This window comes from Haemorhous mexicanus, chromosome 3 (assembly GCF_027477595.1).
Source record: "Haemorhous mexicanus isolate bHaeMex1 chromosome 3, bHaeMex1.pri, whole genome shotgun sequence".
Classification (NCBI taxonomy): Eukaryota; Metazoa; Chordata; class Aves; order Passeriformes; family Fringillidae; genus Haemorhous; species Haemorhous mexicanus.
This window is the reverse complement of record NC_082343.1, coordinates 25,765,678-25,789,482: the sequence shown is the minus strand read 5'-3', so window position 1 is coordinate 25,789,482 and position 23,805 is coordinate 25,765,678. Positions and strand designations below refer to the sequence as shown.

The following is a 23,805-nucleotide window of genomic DNA, read 5'->3' as shown; positions in this document are numbered from 1 at the left end:
ATACACAATGTGCTTAGGAGCAGTTCTTTCTCGGAGGAAATCCAAGGAAACCTGGGTTTGCAGAAATGTTTTTGCTCCTCCCAAGCACTCCTGTGGGCAAATTACACTGCTTACCTTTTCTCACTGAAAAATACCCTGCAGTTTAAGCAGTTGTCAGAGAATGGAAGACTGTCCTTTTATTTGTACTCAGAGCAGCTCAAGTACTTGGAAGATAACTGCAATGTAAATTCAATGTACATGTGAGATAATGCACATTGTGAGACAATAATAATTTTCTCAATTTTAAGAAATTCTGTGGAGAAAAGATATCTTTCTTCTATCATTTTGGACAAAAGTATTTTCCTCCTACTTTGTTATTTTTCACGTTAAGTCACAATATCATTTGCATCACTGGGTTTGGAGAAATGAAGACCGAAGAGGGAAGCAGGGAATCATCAATTCACTGTTTTATAGCATACAAATTTAAATAGGGAAAAAAATTGACTTGATATTTGCAAACATGAGATGCAGAGGCTTAGATCTACAAATGATTGACAATGTCAGCAATAACATCCTGGGGTAATTGAGGCGCGTGTCACCTTCCAGGCACATTATTTGGGCTTTGAAAGTTGTCAGTAGTTCATCATCTTCAGTATCATCACTTGTACCTCTGCAAAAACAAGTGAATTTACTAACCACAGAAATGTAAGCTTCAGAGCATTTTAGTTTCCTAATAAATATTTAAAATTATTGCTTCCAACTGCACAGTGAAAATAGAGAGAAATTGGCTACTCTTGTGCAAGTTGCAAAATTTAAATGTAAAAAGGTTCTTAGGTCAATCTCTTGAGGGTCAGAGATGGTTTTAATGACTCTGTATAGAAAGGCAGGACTAAGCTCTTAAGTATTTCCTATAATGATATAAGCATAAAAGCAATATATTTCGGGAAGTAACTAAGAGCCATAAACACCTTTTCATATTCCTTTCCTTTCCTCAGTAAATGACAGCAACACAGCATCATTTTTTCCTGAGAGATCTATTTTCCATGTTCACATTTCCATCAATACCAGTGCACACATTTGACTGAGAAATCTGCAGCTGAATATTTTAAGCATTTTCTGGCTATACCAAAGACCAAAGCTAGAACACGCATGTCCTAAGCAAACTTCAGAGGGAAAACTGACTGTGGAGCAATATATAGCTTTTGTCTCTCACTTTTGGGAAGAGTGAGTATACACAACCCAGCATTAATCATACCTTGTGCTTTAGCATGGAAGAAATGGCAAATTTTGACATGGCAGCTTGTTTGCCACAACTCTTTTCTACTCTTTCAGCTGGAAATCACTAGTCTGTTAAAGGAGGTTTATAACAATTTTGGTAGGTTTACAGTTTATTAATGTATAAGAGAAAATTTATGGTTTTCTTTTTTAAAGTAACAGAGCACCAGATGTTTTCTGATGTGCAATCCATGCTGCTCCTGTGCCACCATAGCAGAAAATCTCTGTCTCTACTGAAACACAGTTTATTAATGTATAAGAGAAAATTTATGGTTTTCTTTCTTAAAGTAACAGAGCACCAGATGTTTTCTGATGTGCAATCCATGCTGCTCCTGTGCCACCATAGCAGAACATCTCTGTCTCTACTGAAACACAGTATTGTGATAAAAACAATCAGATACCTTTAAGAAAAAACAACTCACTCACTGCTGAAAAATTCCATCCTAGAGTGAAACCTCCTTTCCTTTAATGCACTTTCACATAATGTTATGTGAACTTAATTATAATGAACCTAATTATAATAATATTATTATTATTTTCTGTGTTTCAAAAAAAAATTGGGACAGGAAAAGTTTTAGTCTCCCTGTATGTCTGTCAGGCTGCTTATGTTTTCATCTGTTTGTCATAAATTCCCCATGGAAAACTAGGAGTGAAGCCTCAGCCTTTCTACCTTGCTCATCTCCTGTATAGGCAATAGTATCAGTCACAAGCACAGAAAGAAGGATAGACCAAAACAGTATCTCAGAGAGAAGGAACATCTTTTTGAGGTTTTTCTCCATTTGCCAATTTCTCATGTCACCTTCTCATCCTGCCAGGCCAGAAATCTGTGGGTTCCTAAGAAAACAGACCCCAAAATTGTTGGCTCATTCTTAGATACCTCATGTATCTGCTGCACACTTCAGTATATTCCAGAACAGAAATGTGACTGTAGAAAGCATCCTCGTGAAGGCAGCAGGACATCTCAGACTGAAATACAGCACTAAAGGTATGGCAGGGAAGAGAGGAGGATCAGGGCTGTTCATCTGAGTCTCTTCAGCTATGAAAAGCTGGTTCTTTTATTTTTGTCCACAATATGAAAATGGTATCAACAGGCACAGACGGATTTCTGTACCTCATTAGTGACGCTCATGCCCTGGACATCCTGTGGATATTCTGGTTCTCATGCAGGAAAGGTAAGGAAATGCATGCCAGATGACAGAAATTATTCTTGTGTAAAATACCTCTACCTGATGTTTCCAAATACTATAAGCAAAATGATCATTACTCACCCTGCCAAAACAATAGGCTGACGTAAAATTTGACTACTTGGATGCACTGTTGCTCACAGTTAAGCAGCTTGTGGGAGAAAGTAATTGCTTGGAATAATTTCAGACACTGTAATTTAAAGATCAGATTCAAAATATCTAAAGCACTTTACAGTCACACCTAAATCTTCCCATCATCAACTCCAGTAAGAAAATTGGATGCATGTAACCTCCTGCAACGTCGTGATTTTCTGAAGATGGAATTTTCCCACTTGAAAGAGGCTATCTTCATGGCAGAGAACCACTTAAATATCTTATGCTGACTTTAATTTCAGCAGCAATTGAAATGCTGCATCTCAGAGCAGTTAAAAGCTCCAGCTTGTATATTACACAAAAACTTCTCAAAGTGCTGTGAGTTTTCCAGAACACTACTTTGCCAGTTCACTGGCATTTTTTATTACATCTCACGGAAAGCAAGATCTGCTGTTGTTCGAAAATAAAATGAAAAACACTTTTCTCAGACCATCCAGCAGAACTCTTCCACCCAATAAGGGACACAAAAACCTACAAGATCCTCTCTCTAGCTACAATACACAGTGCTTAAACAAAGCAATTTCACTCGTGTCCATGACTGACAATAACAAGATATCAGGGCACAACATCCCCATTAAGAAAAGATGAATGAGGGAGCTCATTTATCAATTGCACCAAAACCTTTCTGGAGCTGCATCCACGAAAAACTGATAGGGAAAGTTGTGCTGCACTGGCTAAAAGCAGAACTCAAGACAATGTAAGATTTGTATAAGAAATGCTAATCATATTCTTGTTTATTATTCTTAAAAGCATTTAACTAAATATTAACTATGTTTCTCATAATCTTCCCCCACTTCCCCAAAGAGGCATAAAAATGTGCCATTTCCATATGTACTGCTATACTCAAAGCAAATAATTATTAATTTGCTTAAAAAGTAATTCTGCCAAAATAAGGCACTCATCTAGGCAGTAAGATTGACTTAAATTATGCTAATCTAAATATATATTTGCACAAGCCTAAGAAACATTTATTTGAATGCTGTGAAATACTGTACATCTTAAGTAAATATATTTATGTGGTTTTCTCACAACAAATACCTAATACTGTTGGGAAAAAGGTAAACTTGAAAATGCAGACATTTACATGTCAATAACATTAAGATTATGAAAACAGCAAAAGAGATTTAATATAAATTCCCCATGCTCCTTTTTGTTTGCTCATTTCACCAAAGCATGCACTGAAAGGCAGAATCTGTCATCATCTCCATATCAGGCCTTCTGGATACTGTTAATTGGTACAACACAATCAAACCTGCAGCAATGAATTGTATTTTGGAATCAAAAAAGCTTTTTAGCATATTTATAGTAACACAAAAACTCTGGAGGCTGGCAAAACCTTTCACTGCACAAATAGCACACTGTGGTCGGGGAAATGACAGAAAGCACCACTTCTCAAGCTGATCTGGTATTGAAGAGAAGCTGGATAAAACACAAGCAAAAAGAAAAATATATTTTATATTTACCAATAGCCTGGGGAGGAGGTAAATGGTGAATACTGAAAGTAATCACTTCTAAGTGGGAAGAAATGGAATCTGTGCTGTTGAGTATCCTTACCAGTGGTTTGCTATTTTTTCATTGCATTTTATTTACACGTCTCCACATTTTTATCAAAGACTGTGGCAAGAATAATAACAAGAATAGCCATTTTTGGTACTAAGATAGTAATTTTTGCACTAAAAACATACAGATTTCACTTATTTGGGATATATGCTTTCCAGTACACTGTTTTCACAGGAAACAGATAAGCAGAAATATCTCCTAAAGCAATGGCTTGCAGCTCTCAATACTACTTTTTCAAATTAGATGTTATTTTGTGCAAATTACTTTAACACAGCTGACTGTTTGATACACACTAACTGGTGTAGCTAGTAACTGGTTTTACCCACTCTTTACATTGAGCAGAACATCTATACTAAGTAGAAGAAAAATCTTACAGATTTCCAAGCATGCCTCCTGACAGAGACGCAAGGAGGAGTTTAATCATCATAATTACCTTGAACTTGCTGCCACAGCCTTCTCTGCTGGAGAAATGTGCTGGCTGCAGCACGATGGAGATCAGTGTCTTCTCACAGATGAGAAGTGATAGGACAAGAGGAAACAGCTTCAAGTGATGCCAGTGAAGGTTTGAGTTGGGTATTGGGGAAAACTACTTCACTGAAAGCATTGTCAAGCAGTGGAACAGGCTGCCCAGGGAAGTGGTTCAGTCACCACCATCCCTGGAGGGATTTAACACTTGGGGCATGTTGGGTTTAGGGCTTAGCAGTGCTGAGTTGAGGGTTGGACTTCATCTTTGAGGTCTTTTCCAACTGAAAGTATTCAGTGATCACTTTTACATCCAAGGGAAACTAATTCATCACTCAGAGCCTTCATGGAGAGCCTAGTCTAAGGGCCAGCACTGGTGGAGGGGGAGGCCTTTGTTCACAATCTCATGCAGCAACTACTAAACCATCCATGCAGAGCTCCACCTTCAAAGGCTGCACGGGAAAGTCAGCATTTATGGCTCTGCCTACTAATGCAGATATCATATTTTCTTCCAGCTGCAATATTTTCTCCCATGGTGTCACCTTGGTCCCCCAAAGAGCCTGTGCTGCCACGAAGGTTGTTTTTCTGTGGTGTAATAGCTGCATGCTGAGCAGAAGAGCAAGCAATCCTCTCTTCTGTGTATTCTTAGTAACCACTTCTTGTCAAAGGATGTCATGATTCCTATCTAGGTGTTATTCAATGTACAGTAGGTGTTTTCACAAGTAGTGTTTGCAGTGACAGAAAAACACGATTATGGGGAAGATGATGGATAATGAATCAAGTTTTCCTCCCTTTATTTGGAATACTATTTCTATGAGCTTGGCTGAAAGGCAATTCCTCTCCTTTCTACCTACACCTATTCTGTGAAGCATGGAAGCAGACAGTCACCTCTTTTGTGAACATCATCTCCTGAACAGTCTATTTGAGAGCCCAGCATCTGACAGATTTCTACCCTCAATAGCTTTATTCATTTACAGAACAAATAAGCTAATGGTTTACAGAAGTTATGTCTCACAAAGAGATATCAGGAATGCATGCATGCATTTTCTTTTAGTGTAAACATTATATTCTGCAAGATAAAATTGCTTGTGGTTAGAGTTGAAAAATCTTTCTGCTGGGTAAAGATTAAAAAAAAATCATCAATAATGTACAGTCACTTTTCAGGATGAAAAGTAAAGATTATTAGAGAAAAGTTAGTGTTACCCAAAATTTTCCATCCTTTTTTCAGTTTGTTTTTTTTTTTTTCACACATCTTCATTCATGCTCTTAGTTTGCACCGAGGTGTAATGAAGTGGCTGGATACACCAGGCCTAAAAAGTCACCTCTGGCACTGCACAGTGTACAGAAAAAGCTTCTCCTGCACCTCTGTGACACACCTTTTGCTTCCTCCTCTGCTGGGCCAGTGGCTTTCTAAGGTGCAATGCAAAAAGCTAAAATAAAACATGCTGCATCTCTGCCTTCACCAAATTTGTTTTATTCTTTTCTCATCTTTTTCTGGTAAATCAAGATCAGTAAGAAAAATAAATGGAGTAAATGGAGTTTTTGTAAGAGATGGTGTTAATACATCTTTATCCAATGAATAGGCACCACTATTCACTGCATGGATGCCATAAACATGACATCCATATCTTACATTTTTCTAAGTCTGTACCCTTTCATTTAACATTCCCTCAGGTTCACAGAAAGTTTTTCAATTCAGAGAGTTAAAGGATATTTCATTTATACTCCTTCACATACCATCAAGCCCATTATGATGGCTGTAGTTTCTTTTCCCCAAAATACTTAATGAAGAGTGGTTGGAGGGTGCCAGCAGTCGTTTTGCACTTGGACTTTGAAGGCTTGGTGTTGACCTGATTACACTGGGTTTCACAGCAGGATGTATCTCTGTTTGGGACAAAAGAGAGAGAGAGAAATTATATCTACTTGATTTTAAGATAAATAAAACAATCTATTCCACATATGAAATTTACTTTTGATTTTCAGTGAAAAGAAAGTTCCTTCTGCACTTGTGTATTTACAAGATTTGGAACAACACAAGTCCTCCTACCCACAGGTCCTCCAAGTAAGAAAAATCTATTTCACTTTAGGTTACCCAAGTTCAATTCCACAGTGCAGATATGTAAGGATTTGGGGTTGAAGAGCTAATAAATACAAAACAGTCTGAAATGGGTGTGTTTATATTTTCATACCCTTTTGAGATTTGAATTGAAGCTACACACCCACAGGTTTCAGCAAGCAAATAAAAGCATTTTACTGTAGTGAAACTACCTCAACACCTCAAGCTATTCAGTATTTTCTGTCACAATAACAGGCTTTAGGGGATCTTCCCACACACAAGTCACAAGGTGCAGGAGTAAGGGGGCCAGACACTGTAGGGCTCTGCAGCTAAAACTACCCCAAAACTGCAGTGGCAACACTTCCATACTTCCCCTTACTGGGGAGCTTCAAACATCCCAGAATATCTGTTTCACGGAGCAAGATTATTTTGGAGAAAAAGGAATAAAGAGGGTAAGAGGGAGCAAAGTCCATCTGGCCAGCACATTTCAGGGTGGCACCTGCTGTGTTTGCCAGGAGCTGACACAGCTGCATGGAAATTTCTGTATTCTGCCAGATAAAAGTGGCAAAAGGAAGCCTTGGCTGAGTCTGCTGGTCCCTCACCAGGAATTTGCTGTACCAATTAACTAATTCCCATCACATATTTGGGTTCAAAATGCCACCACCCTCTCCAGCCTTGGGTGGACCCAGACCTGTGTGGGAAGTCAGCTGCCCAGGGGCAGGTCCTGTCCCTCTGACACAGTGCAGGGCACCAGCTGCCAGCACTGTGCAGGTTATGAGGCACCAGCTGCCAAATTACAGCAGCCCTCTGATGACCCCAGGCAGCCAAAGAGGCTGAGAAGGTGAGGGCAGAGGAGCTGGGAATCAGATCAGCAGAGTCAGCTGCCCAAGGCAGGAGAGATCAGAACACAAAACCTGAGTACTTTCCCACTTGCAGCCCAAGTTTACACCTCCTGAAAAGTGCTTCTTTCTGCTTTTCTGTTTATAAAATGGAGCACAGAAGCTGGGAAGATGCAAAATCAAGTGAGGCCAGGTATCCAAAGAGGAGACCCTCCAGCATCTGCCATCCATGGCTATCATTCAGGAGATAGAGAAACCACTGCATAAAGTCAAAGCCCACTGCAATAGCATGTTTTTCCTCCTTCAGGAATGACCAAAGTCTGATAGCCAAGTGTCCTGCCTGGAGCTCTCTGTCTCATGGCCTTGGCCAGGCTGTGCCAGCCTGCCAGGAGGAAACAACAGCCAACAATTTTCACACTGGAAAAGACTTTGCTTAATTGTTCACTTTGGTTGGGGCTTGCAGTCACACTTTCCAAGCATGAACACACTCCCATGAGAAGCCTCAAGAGGGCCAGGTATGAAAGAGTAGGGCAGAGAAATACACAGAGAACAGCAGAGAAGGAAAGCACAGGTAACCAGTCACTTCAGGGCAGAGTTGCAGATTTGATGGCACCAAATTTCCCTCCACTTAATTAGATAAAAGCTTTTTACAGCCATTCACTGCAGAACTCGTCTGCTTTTCACATAGAAAAGATTTCATGGCATGTCCCATTTTTCTTGCTGTGGGAAACAAGCATCTCATACTTTGCTTTTTTACTAAAATGGGAACAGAGGCATGCTTAATGTTATGAACACCCCTGATTGCTAAGGCAAAACTCCAAACTGAAATAGATGCACTTGAGCTGCTTGCTGAAGGTAATAGGAATTTGCATTCTAAAATGTTCATTTAGCAATCTTTTCCAATTTTCTAAAGGAAATGGTAGATTTCCAAGGCTAAGAACACTAAAATCTTATTTTATTTGCCAAAGAGCTCCAGTAGCAACCACAATCATCCCAGCAGTTGCATCAACATATGAGAACTCCACCTCCAGTCATATAGGAGAGGCAATTTCTTGTTTTCAGGGTGAGCAAACAGTTGAGGAAGGAAGCATTTCCCTCCTTCAACTTCAGTTCAGAAGTCACTAATCTCCATTAGTTTACCACAAAGGCTGTCTTTTCTCTTTCTGCAGTAGAGGAAGGTAGCAAGACCAAGCTCTACATTTTAAGTTCTAGAAAGGAACTCAGTTAAACAGCCAGGACCACTTCCCAATGGACTGAGTCCTTCCTGTGCAGACCTTTACATCTTACTTCACTCCTCCTCTACATATAGACTTGCTTCAAATCATTTCATGCTTTAGATCAGCAGTTTACAACCAGCTGCCTCATCACACCCAAGCAGAGTAACAAGGCATTTCAAGGATTCTGTCTATTATCTCTTCATATAATCACATTATGGAAAAATAGTAATCAAAGCCTTTTAATTCCTGCTGCTCTTACGCTTGTTCTATTGCATAGCACTTCACTGAAAATCTTTTAGCCAGCTGCACCTTGTTCTAACTCAGAGAACTGACTATAGCATTCAAACTATCCCATGACCAATAGCAAATAACCAGTCAGCCACATTCTGAAATAAAAATAAATAGGAGTAAGAGATATAGTTTCAAAAATATATTAGGAACCCGTTTTATAGGACCAGATTTCAGCCTCAAGCAAGTAAATAACAATAATAGCATTAAAAACTTCTCCCTTTTCCACTATGTCAGTAGGGTAAAAAAATAAAAAACCCAAAGTAAACCAAGAGAAGCTGAAGTCTTCTACCAAATCACCTCAATAAACATCCTGGATTCCAGAGGGGCTTAGGTAGCTGCACCTTTCTCTCACCTCATCTCCTCAACATGTACCCTAGCTAAAGTGTTATCCTAGCTAGCTGGTTTCCTCATAACTAAGAGGTAATATAGGACATTTAATTAGCCAGGGGCTCACCATAGCAGCTTTGCTTTAGGAAGCACAGTGGTACTGATGAGATTGAGAGGATTGGCCCCAGCTCTTGAGAGGACAAGGCCTAATTTTCATGCTTGTCCCACCTCACCTGTGGAACCTGCAGCCAAGATGCAGAACAAGGGTGAAGGGAAGTGATGACCCAGGATGTGCTGGGCACTGAAATCCTTCCTGCCTTACCAGAAAGGTTGAAAACAGCAGTGCCCTGACACATTGTTAATCGTATGCCAATACATTTCTGTGAGAACGGCATAGCATGAATCTTAAAAAGAAAACGAGTGCCTCCTATATAAGTTATGACATGCTATATAATAATTTTTATGAGAACAATAATGTAAGATTTACTTATTTACCAAAACTGCAAAAATCCCAAATAAACTAAAAAGATCACAAACAAACTAAACTAAAAAAATTTCACCAAGCTGCATGGCAAACAAAAAGCCATTTTCTAGCCATCCCTAAAATGCTAATTCAGATGAATGTAATCAACTGCACTGGGTTCACTTCCTAGCCCCATAATTTACATTATTTTCCTCAGCTGCAATGAGACACCATTACTTTCCATACAGTCAAATTCTAAGCAGACTCTACAGATACCCAGCATATTTTAGCACTGTTAATCTTTTACTAGACCTTCATATAAGTTCACAAAATGCTGCCTGACACTATTCATCCATTTACTCACATTAAACCTACACACTTAGACTCCCAGAGGGGTCAAGACAACTCCTCAAAGGCTATATAACATGGCACTAAAAACATGTGATGTCTTCTAAGCTTCCCCACGTCACCATTTCCTCTTTAGATGCACAGACAGGTCAGCTGGATGAACCATCCCCTGTCCAGCTTCCCCCCTCACAACCACAACTCCACCAAGTCAACCAAAGTAGTCCCTTCAATACATGTAACACACATAGCTGGGATGTCTGTAGGGAATCATCCCTGGCTTTTTTCTTAAACTCTAGGGCAGGAGGAATCAAAATTCAGTGACAATGGCATTAATTCCTCATTACATACATTCTTGAAGTTAGTATTTTGACAAAATTGATGTCCTGGAAGAACACTTGTAATTACATTAATAGCTGATTTCTATTTCAGTAAAACAAGAGACTTACTGTTTACCTTGATCTAGTACAAAAAAAAAAAAAACAAACCTCCTGGTGGCTGAAATTATGAGCAAAACATCTAGACTAAGCTCTACACTCAGTTCACTTCTCTAGAACAGGAGTAATACACAGCAGAATTATTCACTGCATCTCTGATCAACTGATTGATTTCTATCCTCATTTGAGGATTAACAGCCTCTGGGGTACCACAATTTTTATATGACTGTGCAAATATTTAACAGTCAGTGATGGCTCATTGCAAGGAATCACTATTAGTAGAATTTTTCCTCTCCCTATTTACTTCATGTCCTCTTGGTTGTGAACTCAGTACACATTTCATTGCACCTTTTAGACTTAGGTCATCAAATTACAAGGTATGTGTCTTAGTATGGCTGAGGTCCCCTGCTCTTAAGTAAAAATTAGTATTGCAAATGGATACAAAGGCCACAGTAGAGCAGCCCTGAGCATACTGAGAATCTCCCCTTTGAACAGTTCTTCTTTTTATTTAGAGAGCCAGACTATTTTTCACATTCTAAATCACATCATGTTTCACTCTGACCCTTTAAACCAGTATCAGGAGGACTTCTGCTTGTGTCCTGAAAGTTCAACCATGCAGTTTTGCAACTCATAGTGGACCACCATTATTATTAATTTATCAACTTCAGAATTTTTTCCTGTTACTAAAAGCAGAAATCTCCCTTTCTGTGCATCCCAGGTTATGAAGCATCAGTACACGCTGAATGTTTGTTTGGTTTGTTATTCTCTGGAGGCAGATACCCACCTAAATACCCAATGATACATGACAGTGGTTTCCTGTTGCTTTTTATCTTCAGAGGATTCCCAGCAAGTTCACAATGTCGATCTGCATCTGAGAATTTTAAAGAATAAAACTCAGTTTAAATATTTGATTATTACAAACAGATTTAGGACATACCAACCAGTCTCTGACTTGCATTTTTAACACAATTTTTTTTTTTCTTTCAGCCCACCTTTTAGATTCTCCTTTTTATTATCAATACTTCTAATCATGAATATTTAAAGGCAGGACATGTCCTCTTTCATGCAAGTGATCTTATGATTTTTTTAAGTTATTGTAAGTTTTAACACCAGTTAGATTGTAGTTTTTGCTTACAAAGTCTTTCTGGAGATAGTCAGCCAGGCAAACGGAACACAGATGAAAATATGAACACTAAAAAATGCAGTTTTGGCTATTAAAAGTGATTTACATTGAATTCTTTTTTGTTTTCTATACACTTCTCTGTCTCTAAATGGGCAATAGAGAGTTAAGGATTTAAAACTGAGACTATTGTTTTTTGTCATACAACTCTTCACTGTTAACTTTTCAACAAAATGCTCAGTTTTAACCAAGTATTACAGAGCTCAAAGGTCTCAAAAATTGGAACTTTCTGCTAAGTACATGAAAACTAGCAGTGCAGCACCTGCCTTAAATTTCCTGCTGCTACTGTGAATACACAAGCAGAGATTCCATCCACATGTCCCAAACACAAAGTGTTAGCATAAAGAGGTTCATGCTTAGACAATGAAGTCAGTCAACTTAAGGCAAAAACTCACAAGACACCAGGTTTCAGTAAAGAATTTCAAGACGACTGGAAACAAACCTTCTCTTTTTTTTCTTTTTAAGTATTCAGAATGATTGGGTTACCTGTCTTCATAAAAACCCCTATAGAGAGCTTCCAGTATCCCTAGAATACAGATATTCTGGTCTGGACAAAATTGCATTCCTACAGTGATTATATAGATCGGCAGGTCTCTCAAATGGAATAACTTCCCACAAATACCCACCTACAAGTTTTACAGAAGGGACACATTACAAATAGATTATAATTGCAACTCCTCCCTGTGTTTCACCAAACTCTTCCTGTTTGCTTCATTCCAGCACATGAGACAGAGTGAACAGTAACAGGAAGAGGATAAGACACCAGGTAAAGAATTACAATCCCTTTATCAATTCTAATCTAGACCTGTGCAAAAATCATGAAGATTGTGAATGCACAGCAATGACTGGAATAAGTATTTCAGATGTTCAAGATGTTTTCAGTGCAGCAGACAAAGCACAACTTACTTTCATAGATGAAGGAACCTACCTAAAATTCTGAAAATACCAATGAGTTTCAAAGGATCCAGAGCCCTAACGCCGAGTACATGAAGTACTTTGTTACTTTTTCTTAATCACAAAACATACTGTGCTCAGGAAAAAAACCCCAAAGGCATGATGCCTGGAATATTTTTAATATTGCAAAACACCTGACATTGTTTAAGTGGTGGAGCAGAATGATGTGTCTCCACTGACTCCCTCACTAAAATAAGCAGAGGCTACACAGTATTTTATAGCTAGTTTGAGAACAGCAAATCATCACCTAAGAAGTAATTAGCAAGAAAATTTTCCATCTATGTGTCTTCACTGTAAAAAAAGGTATTGGATCATGTTGTGGTATTTATATGCTGACTGGGAATACATACTGCAAGGAGAGCACAATTTTCATGCTTGAGATAAAGCATGTTCATCAAAGGTGAGTATTCCAAAGCATACCTATCTATTGAAACAGTAAAGTGTGCTTAACAGCAGCAAACTTTGATCCACAATAAAGTGCTCCCATAAAAAAATATAATAAAGTTTATGATCTTTATGCAGAACACAGAGAAAAACATAGAAGTTGTATTGTGATTGTGCATCATTCTCAAGTGTAAAACCAGAGAATAAAATCTGGGTAGGAAGTTACCAAAACTCCCAAAATTTAAAGCAAGTCCTAAAATCAAATATGGCCTTTTATATGAGCAATAAAAATCATAGGAAGACGAGTGAAATAGTGGAAGCTATGAGAAAAAATACAGTTATAACAAGAAGGAATCTGATATTTTTAGTATATTTTTCAAACATTGCAAAAGCAGAAAGTGTGCTGGTGTCTGTAGCAATAGATTATGCAGGTGTGAGGAAAATACACAAGAAAGATAAAGGCACAGCAGAAAAGCCAAATGCATTCCTTGTGTGACTGCTCATGGCAGAAGCACTTAAGGAAGCTCACTTCCAAAATACTTTTACGAGGAAAGTATGAGAACTGTGTCACATTGAAGCGTCCATAGGAAATACTTCAAAACAAACTGGTTAATCAGTAGAACCAAGTTACCAGGACCAGGTGGAATTCATCCAAAGTGCTGAGCAGACAGGCTGCTGGTGTTTAATGAACGCTTAAATGTTCTTGGTTGAAGAGAACCAAACCAGGGCAAACGCGGTAACATTCTCCAGTAAGTAGGTCTGCAGAGTGGCAGAGGGTTGCATTATTAATAGAGGCACATGGCTAAATGTGGAAACCTCCAAGGAGCCAACAAAGACCTCGGAAGGAAAGCCAGTTGAGCGTGTTCCCGTGACTGGTGTCACGGCGTGTCCTGGCCGCAGGAAGGACGATGGCGCCGCGCCAAGCACACGCAGCCAGCAGGGCGGGGGAGGGAGGGCACCTCTCCCCTCAGTCCACGGCAAACACAGCCAGAGCCCGTGGCCAGCGCTGGGGTCCCCAGCAGGGAAGAGATACAGGCACAAGGAGCAGGGCCAGTGATGGACTGGGTGTTTGAGTGCAGCACATGCAGGGCCTGGGGGAACTGCTCTGGGCAGCCTGGAGAGGGGAAGGACAAGGGGACACCTGGCAGCTGGCACCTGCAGCCTCCCAGCACAGAGACACTGAGCCAGACCCTTCTCAGAGGAGCACAGCACACTGCTCCTGTCTGTGGCAGCAGCCAGGCTGGGAGACAGGAGATTGTTGGATACAAGGAAAAGATGATTTCCTCTGAGGCTGATCAAACCCTGGAGCAGGTGCCCAGAGAAGTCACGCAGTCTCCATCCGTGGAGATACAAAAGGCTCATCTGGTCTAAACGTGAACCTTCTGCAAGAGGTGGGATTAGAGACCTCCAGGAATTAGAGACCTCCAGGGTCCCTTCCTACTTACATGTCCTCTAAACCACTAAGTGCCAGTCTCATAAGCCTGCCAGGATCCCCTGAGGGGACCATGACCTGCCCACATGCAGCTGATCTGGCATCCAATTTGGCACTTCAGAGAGCTTTTACCAAACTGTATCACCAAAGACCTCTGCTGTCCAGCTGTTACGGGCTTTTTCAGGAATTAAAACCTTATTAAAATTAATCGTCTATGTAATCCCCAAATCACCTGTGCTGTTCAACACATAAAAGGGCAGCAAAAGAGGTGACTGGAGAGCAAAAATTTCCTGATAAGAAATTTCTAAGCATAATCAAAGCTAAAACTGATAGCAAAGGACAGGAGCAGCATCAAGCAATGCATGTGAATGAATTCTGAAGGGGTAAAATCACCATAATATATAGATATAATGATGGCTCCTACACCATCACAAAGCAGAAGAGTATTCATGCACTCAGTGTCAACAGCTTTCTAAAAATATCTAGACAATACTAAAAAGAAATCAAAATCAGAATGTTAGAAAACGTGATGATAGGAAAATACAAAACATGACTTTCTAAAATGATGGGAAATCTATATCTTGAAGTGCACATAATATGGGGCACCATAACCCTAAAGAGGATACAGCATAACCAGAAAAAATTCTAGGAAATAACATTACAAACCAGAGTGTTAAACACATTTTTTATGAGGCTTTAAAGCTGCCAAGCATGATGACTGATGTGGGCATTACAGTGGTGAATGAAATCAGTAATGCCAAGAAGATGATAACAAATGAGGCTGTGCTTCTAGATATGAAAGTATTTTCTAATTATTTCCTTTTTAAAAAACCAGATTTGTAGGTCTCTTAAGCTTAGAGAGACTCTCATTAGCAAGTTATTTCTCTTTGACATTCCATCATATCTCTGTGAAAATGCAGATCATCTAATGAATGTACTGTATTCCCTGAATTGTATTCTTACAAACTTTGGAAAAAAATAATATGCTCTGTCAATTATTTTGCTGGCTATTAAAATCTGGCTATTAAAATTGTATTCAAAGATAACAACAGAGAAAATGTTTTCAGCCTAGATACAGCTGAAAGCTCTGCCATAGCTATCAAAATCAAGCATGCAAACATAGTTTGTGAATCAATACCCATAAATGTTACTCAATTCAGATGAATGGGTAGCTTTATGTCAGTAAAATACAAACTTTATGCTTACAAAATCAGTAACATTTTGCATATTCTACTGTTTTCACTTGTCTTTGTTGCACCAAACTACATCACTAGCAAGTACTACGTACTATATTTGTTAATAAATCTGAGGATTTAAATGTATAACAAATTTTCATCATGATCAGTAAACTCATCTCTAGATAACTATACATATATTATACAGATAATATATTACCATGCACTGAAAACATTTTGACAATCATGTCTACACAGACAGCATGTAGTTATCCAGATCTAAATTACTATAATTAATACATATAGTTATAGTGATAAAGCTATATCCAAGCAATGAAATTTAAAAAAAAAAAAACAACCTAAAAAGTCTCTCTGTGCTGAAGCAATAATGTTTGCAGACACATGGCTCCCTGCCAGGCATTTATCAACCTGCCTGTAGCTGCAAACAGATCCAGCCTTGTCAGTGACTGCTGAGAAGAATGCTCACTTTGCTGTTCTCTCTAATTAAGAGACCTTCCCCAGACAGGATGGTCTTCCTTAACTTTCTTAAAAAAAACCATGCAATATATTCAAACTAAAAAGGAGGTAGTGCATGAGATTTAGACCACAACAATTTCATCTTACCAAAGCAGTTCACCAATTCTAATTATTCCTGGAAAAACCATCAGACAAGTTTATTGTCACCAACCACAGTGAGTCTATTAAGTTCAGACAGAACAAAGTTTGAGCTTTCCATGATGGGCTGTGCTCCTAGCAGGAGGTGCTGTGCCTTCTCAACCTCCTGGTGGCCATCCTGAGATTGAACTGGGATGTAAATGCATCCTCCCCACTACCTCCTGCTGGCATCTGAGCAGGGGTCATGCTACAGGCTTCATTAATGAGGAAAATCTAATTCTCTGCACTATCTGAAGGAATAAAGAACACAGAATAGGACCTTGTTTTCTGCCAAGGGATATAATGGGCTGAGGGAGAGGATGTGGGTGGATTTCAAGAGAAAATATTCTGTCAAAACCTGGTTTTCAGCTAAAAGATGCTTGGGCCTTAGGTTATCATTCCCAGAAGCTTCCATCCTCCTCCAAGACACGAGAAGTACCTGCAGATGCATTCAGGTACACAGGTGGAATGCAAAAACCAATTTATTTTATGACTGAGCTGTGACAGGCTTGTTCAGACAGTCTTTCTCAGATCTGGGAATCAGCTTCATTTACAACCTGGCACTTCAACAAATTGCACAAGACTAAGCAGGCATAAAACCTGGTATGCAGCTGGGATTAGTGCCCCACCAATCCTCTGTCTTCAGATTTTATGGTTTCTGAGTGTTGTTATGGTGCCTAATCCAATATAGTTGGGAAATGCAGTTACATTTTCAATAACTGGTTTGGCACACACAGAGTCAGGTGAGTCTGACAAAGCATCTAAGTAGCCATTACATTCAAGTTTCAGCAAACCAACAGGGAAAACAAATTCCAAATCAGTTCGTGGGCATTGCAACCATCTCATGCCATATCACATCATGACCTGGTACTCTGGCCAGGTTATTAGTTAGGCATGACTGTAATATTTCTAACACCAACACAGATATCCATTCAATACTGTAATTACTCAGTGGATCCAGCATAGGAAATCATTACTGCTAATTAAGGATCTTGTTTAAAACTTCAAAAATCAAAAAAAATCAAGATAACCTTAGAAAAGGATTCAGAACATTCACAGAAAAGGGAGGCTATTTAGTTATAATATTAAAATCTACAGCGAGCACTAAGAACAGGTCACCAGATGATAGTACACACAAAAAATTAGAAAACATTTTTTTCTTTCCTTTTTTGCCTTTACTAGAGCAAGAACATGACAATGGCAATGCAGGTAAGAGCACTGTAATGATTCCAGAGAAAGAGAGATTGCCAGAAACAGAATATGGATTGTGGATATGTGTGTGTATACGAAGAAATGTGACTTAAATTAGTTGAGGTATAATAAGTTTCCACTGTTTGAACATTATTTTAATGCTGTGTTCAAAAACTATTAACAATTGTGACTTTTTTTTCTTCAACCTATGTTAGGTCTAATCAGGAAGCAACAGAATTCAAAGAGACAAAATCAGAAGGTCCAAAATTTGCTTAAGCAAAAGGAATCATGAAAGACAGACACTGCAGGGAAAAAAAAAAAAAAAGTCTTTCTACTCTTGCTGTTAATCTGATGTAGAACTCTTTCACTCAAAGCAAAGAAAAAACACTCCCAGCACTTCCAGTTGAAGCAAGAATGACTATTTCCTGCTTAAAAGCTCAGCTTTTCACTCCTCTCTTTAAAGGTTGTACACATGTTCTAGTATAACAACAGTTGGATGAATTTTTTCTTCTGTTTTTTCTTCTCCTTAAACAAAAGTTTCATTTTTTGAATATTTTTTACCGCACTAAGTGAGAAAAAACACAGATATGGATATAAAGATATGAGGTTCAAGTGAACTTCTGAATTTTCCTCCATGATTCAGCAAAAACATAAATTTAAAGTTACAATACCTTTCTCTCAGAAAGTAACCTTTATTTTGGATTGAGGATTAAAAATATAATCTCAATCCATCTTTAGACATACTTCTTCCATGAAGAACAACTCGTTTTATTCTCACAGTTGACACATGGTTTCCTGAAATCTGAAAGTTTTTTCTGACTTGCATAGATTTAAAAGAAGAAAGAAAATGGCCTAAAGAACTAAAAAATTAGACAAGGATAATGAACAGAAATATTCAGCAAAGTTTGGAGTACTGCAGAAGTAGGTGAAAAGTTTGCATATGAATAACGGCTGGTCTTGAAGTACATAAAGGGAAAATAATTACTCAAAATCAGATTTTAAGCCTCCATGGAATAAATTTCTTATAAACAGTGCAGACATCATCTGCATCCCAGATAAGTATGCTGGGAAAACATTCAGTGTTAATCTAATGAACATGCTTATGAACCCTACATCTAATGATCTTAAAAGTTCTCTTCAATTCTAATACAATTGACAGTACAATGAACCAGCATGCTTCATCCTGGAATACCAAGCATCTGCTCCAAGAACTGCATCTATGGAAGACTGGGAATCACAGCCAGACAGTGTGAGCAGTAAAACAATGTGCCCGGTGCAGATACAAAAGCTGTTGAAATATTCAGTGACTTTGCAGCAGAATTTACACACATATGCAGGTGAAGAGACTTACTGTTGCTATCTACAAAACTAATAGCCTTTTGTCATACTACTAGAAACTCATCAGGTCTTGATATTTTGGCTATAAAAAGAACAAGCATAATGCAGAATTTTATTTAGAATTAAAATTTAAAACTGGAACAGTAAAAACCAAAAGGATGCAACTATGATGAATAAACGTGGCTATCACCACCATCTGATTGTCACAGTGACAAAGGACTGTATTGCACACCATGTTTAAATTATTATGAAACCCCAGCTCCTGATTCTTTGACCAATCCCATTGAAAAAAAGTACAACATGTACAGATCTATAGGTTCTGCTCAGCAAACGCCTAAAAAAACAACAACAGAAAAGCACACTTCTTTCAGGCTGCCTAGTAGAAAGAATGTGAGTTGTGGCACTGATTTTCCCTTCCTGCCCCCCATTTTTGTTAATGTCAAATTTTAAAAGTGAATGAGGTAATAATTTTTTGATTCATTTGAAATGTTCCCACAGTTTAAGATCTGTTCAAGGCAACCGATGCGTCGGTATATGCTGGACAAATGAAAAAAAAAAAAAAAATGAAAAGCAAAAGTGTATAGACAAGAAATGTTTATTGAAAAAGAAAATAAAATTAAAAGACAAAAAATGGGTGGGAAGCACAGCACACAGAACTAAGAATTAAAAAAACATCTTACATTCTGCCTTAATGGCAGCACAGTTAATAGGGACAAAGGGACGTCGCGCTGCCTGCCGCAGCCGGAGGGTATTTTTGCAGACCTGCCGGGCCAGTTTTGTCCAACAGGTGGTGTGCAGGAAGAAAGCCTGCCGCGTTTTCACCGCCGACTTGGGACTGCCCGTGTTACGCACCGGGGTGCCCTGCGTGGCCTGCCGCGACAGGTGGGTTCGGACGTGCGGCTCCTGCGGGACGGAACACAGAGAGCGTAACACTCACCTGAGTCTCAGCACCCTCACATCCCCAAACGTCAGGATAGCCTCAGAAAGGGATTCAGGACATGCACAGGAAAAGAGAGACTACTTAGTTATAACATTATAATCTACAGAGTGCACTAAGAACAGGTCACCAGATGATAGTACAGGAAAAAAATCTACCAAACATTCTTTTTTGCCTTTACTAGAGCAAGAATATGACAATGATAATGCAGGTAAGAGCACTGTAATGATTCCAGAGAAAGAGAGACTGCCAGAAACAGAAAAAGGATTGAAGAAATGTGACTTAAATTAATTGAGATATAATTAGGTTTCCATTGTTAGAACATTATTTTAATGCTGTGTTCAAAAACCATCAACAATTGTGATTTTTTTTTCTTCAACCTATGTTAAGATCTAATCAGGAAGCATCAGAATTCAAAGAGACAAAATCACAAGGTCCAAAATTTGCTTAAGCAAAAAGAACGTAGTGTCTGTGAAAGACAGACACTACAGGGGGAAAAAAGAAAAGTCTTTCTACTCTTGCTGTTAATCTGATGTAGAACTCACAGGAATATGTGAATAACATGTCTAAGCACTTTACAAAAAACAGGCCTGTGCAGGAAGCCACAGAGCAGACAACTCTATTGAGAACGGATGTATAATGTCATCCTAAATGAGATATTGTATAGCAGATTAAACATTTCAGAGATAACACACCATTTGACAGCCAAAATGACATTTGTACACCAAAAATGCAGGAAGCACATCCTTGTTTATACAAGAAGGAGTCAAATAAAGATATGGCAAGGCCTGAGCACTGTACAGTTCTACTCAACACAGAAAAAGGATTAATAAACTGAGTTTTGCAATAGCAAAGTTGAATACATACATAAAAACCATTCCATTAAATAACCCAATCGCAGCAGTCTGGTGAAAGCACCACGTTTTGTTTTAGAAAAGTTTGTCTAAACAATCCTACCTCTGTAGGTTGGCTGGAAGACAGCTTATCTTCATCTGTCTGTGTGGGCATTTTCAGGCCACCATATTTCTTCCAATAAATCCAGCAAGATGCACACAACCTACATTGCATATTGGGAGGGCCCCAAGAATACCATTGGTGAGACTGTGGAGCTAAGGAGGAGAAAGCAGCACAGGTGAACTGGTGCATGCTACATTCACTACAATCAATCCAAAGGTTGTAACAGATGACTATATACAGCCAAAACACTTGGCAATAGCAGAGCACTGCATGGATAAATATTTAATATATTTGACACTGAAAGTAAGAACTTGAATTGTTTGTTGCTTCATTTTTTTACAAAAGCGCCAGAGAGGTGAACTCCAAATGGAAATTTTGGAAATATTTCTAAAATGAATTTCAAACCAGGGACTTTGTATTGCTGAGATTTTCTCCCAGAGGATTACCAGGAAAAAAAAACAAAAAAAACAAACAACTAAAAATCCCACTATTTCTAATCTCACCCTGGAAGACTGGCTAATTTAGTTGGATTTTCTATCTGCTCTCATATAACCTCTCTTGAGGGCTGCTATTTCAAGAAGTCCAACAAAAATTATCAGAAACACACAAAATAGTAGAAAGAAACAATAGTCCTCTCCATGTTCCCTAACAACAACAGAGGGGGAAAAACACTCCAAAACCATTCAAAGAAAAAAAAAAACACACCCTCCAAAACCCTGCAGCCTTAAAGAAAAATCAAATTTGAACTTAACTTTGTGAAGTTAAAGGAATAATAGATCAATGCCACCATATTATACTACTTAAACTTTCAGTGCTTTATGAATTGTTTAAAAATAAATCATAAAGAAATTTGAATACTTTAATTAATATACTGAAGGCAGCTCTAACTTAAATGGTATTTCTGCCATAAGAGTAATTGCAAATTTTCCTCTGTCACATCCTAACAAAAGCACATACCTTTTTTTTCCTAACAGCACACATTAAGATTCACCCAAACTGTTGAGTCATTAAAAAATATATTTACTTACTGTAGCAGCTTTCACAAGCCCGACCTATTACTGTGGCTTGTGCCTGGTAAGAAGCTCCCACGGCTCCGTTGACTGCAGCAGGTTTCCCATTGTTGCTGGATATTTGATTGGGATTTGGTTTATTGCTTTAAATATTTTTTTTTTAAGTTGAAAAAAGAAGAAAAAAGGTGGTTTTATTAACTAGTTAGTCAACATGAAGACAAACAATCTAATTCTGGAATTCTGATGCGTGCTGACAACATCTATAAAATCTCTAAACAGCAAGAGTAATTTTTGCACTCCTCTATTATTTTCAGCATTGTCAGACACTTGCTATGTTAAAAGCTGCTCTGACACTCCAATTTGCAGCTTTTACTGGGCTCACACGGTCTAAGCTACTTGGAAAGCTCATAAAAGACCAACTCTCAGGGGTCAAAGCATTAACAAAAGTCTGACACAGCAAGGAATTTAAGAAGGTGGTTCTGGTCAACAGATAAGGTTTACGAGTTGAGGATGGACTTAGAGTGAAGTATAACAAGAGGAGCAACAGTGCCTGTAATGCTACAAGGTCTTTGATCCCAGGAAAGGGTCAAACAGCCTCCAGCCTGAAAAAGAAGTACACACAGTAATACAAATGTCTTATAACCATGGCAAAACTCACCCATATATCAGGTTATTCTGTCTCAGTTCTCTTCTAAATTACTTCTTCTCTGAGAAGCTAACTAACTGGTTTTTTGATATTTCTGCTTGGCTTTTTAATATTATTGTACTATATAATTCTCATAATTATTGTAACTTCCAATACTTCAGTGAAGTAGGACTTTACAGGTCAATTAATTCAGAGAACATTAATATAACTCCTCACTAGATTAGGTACAATATTTCCAGAGTTTCAACTTTGTGAGTCTTAATTACCCTCAATACAATGCAAGGCTGGATACATTGATTCCTAAGATAATTATTTGTCATTTTAGGTAGCATAAAATGTATTTAAGAAAAGTTAAAATGACAATTGAAGAAACCTTTGCTGTATCAAGTCTCTATTTCAAATGCCAATAAGTCTGTCTCCTGCCTTTTCCTTTTTCACTGTATCAGCAAGAGACAATTTTACAATTTTCACATATTCTTTATCCTGGGCTCAAGGTACAGGAGAAGAGCTTGAAAGACAATTAAGTCTTCCACATTATGATCTGTTGCTTAGCTACCTTTCAGAAATGCCATGAATTGAAAGGGACTCTCTGGAATTAAGGACAGAACCTTGCAATTACAGGAAATACCTAATGATCAAGTTCAAAAAGGTATTCAGCTCTGAGAATCAATTCTACTCAGATTTCAAATGCAATAAATGAGTCTTGAAGTAGAGCATTTAGCAATCCCATGACCACACAGATACCAAAGCCTTGAGAAGTCCTACTATCCTACTGTTGATTAGGGATTTTGTCTTGAAATGAGGGCAAAAGACAGGCAGTAAGATAAAAATGCAAAAATCCCACCTTTTGAAACACATTTTATCATCCAATACAACTGGTGCCTACTGTGAACTTAATGAAAATCCATAATTGTCCTCATGGACCAAGGGAATTAAATTGAAAAAGCATAATGTAAAGACTGAGCACCTTATGGCTTTCCTAAAGCAGCCACTCATCTGAGAAGGCTAGGGAACACTCATACCAGGAGTTTTTAGCTTTTTTTAAACAGTGTGACTTATTAGAGATGTGAGCTTCAAAACTCACAAAATTTGTTCTGAGATAAGATTAAAATAAATTTAACAGTCTGCTGCTTTCATTGTTACATCTGTTTAAGAGAGAAAAGCCAGCATGAAATATGGAAATGAAACTCTATTGTATGTAATTTATACAAGCCATCAAAAATCTTTGTGAAGTACTTCCTTTGTTATTGCATTCTTCTGTTATACAAACACTCACAACAATGGGAAGTTCATATATAAGTAAACTGAATATACCCACAGAAAGCTTAGAAAAAAGTGATTTGGAATCCTTTCTCTTGT

The 23,805-nt window shown here is 38.3% G+C and overlaps 1 protein-coding gene across 1 annotated transcript in view; it reads right to left on the bottom strand.

The window, feature by feature from the left end:
* MTA3 (metastasis associated 1 family member 3) overlaps window positions 1-23,805 on the bottom strand; it is a 137,103-nt gene that overhangs the window by 33,976 nt on the left and 79,322 nt on the right. The window contains exons 12-16 of the mRNA XM_059841159.1: window positions 21,819-21,943; window positions 20,791-20,942; window positions 19,577-19,799; window positions 11,373-11,459; window positions 6,351-6,497 (exon numbers count right to left, since the gene is read on the bottom strand). Of these exons, the coding sequence (XP_059697142.1) occupies window positions 6,351-6,497; window positions 11,373-11,459; window positions 19,577-19,799; window positions 20,791-20,942; window positions 21,819-21,943 (734 nt within the window). The remainder of the gene's footprint in view (window positions 1-6,350; window positions 6,498-11,372; window positions 11,460-19,576; window positions 19,800-20,790; window positions 20,943-21,818; window positions 21,944-23,805) is intronic.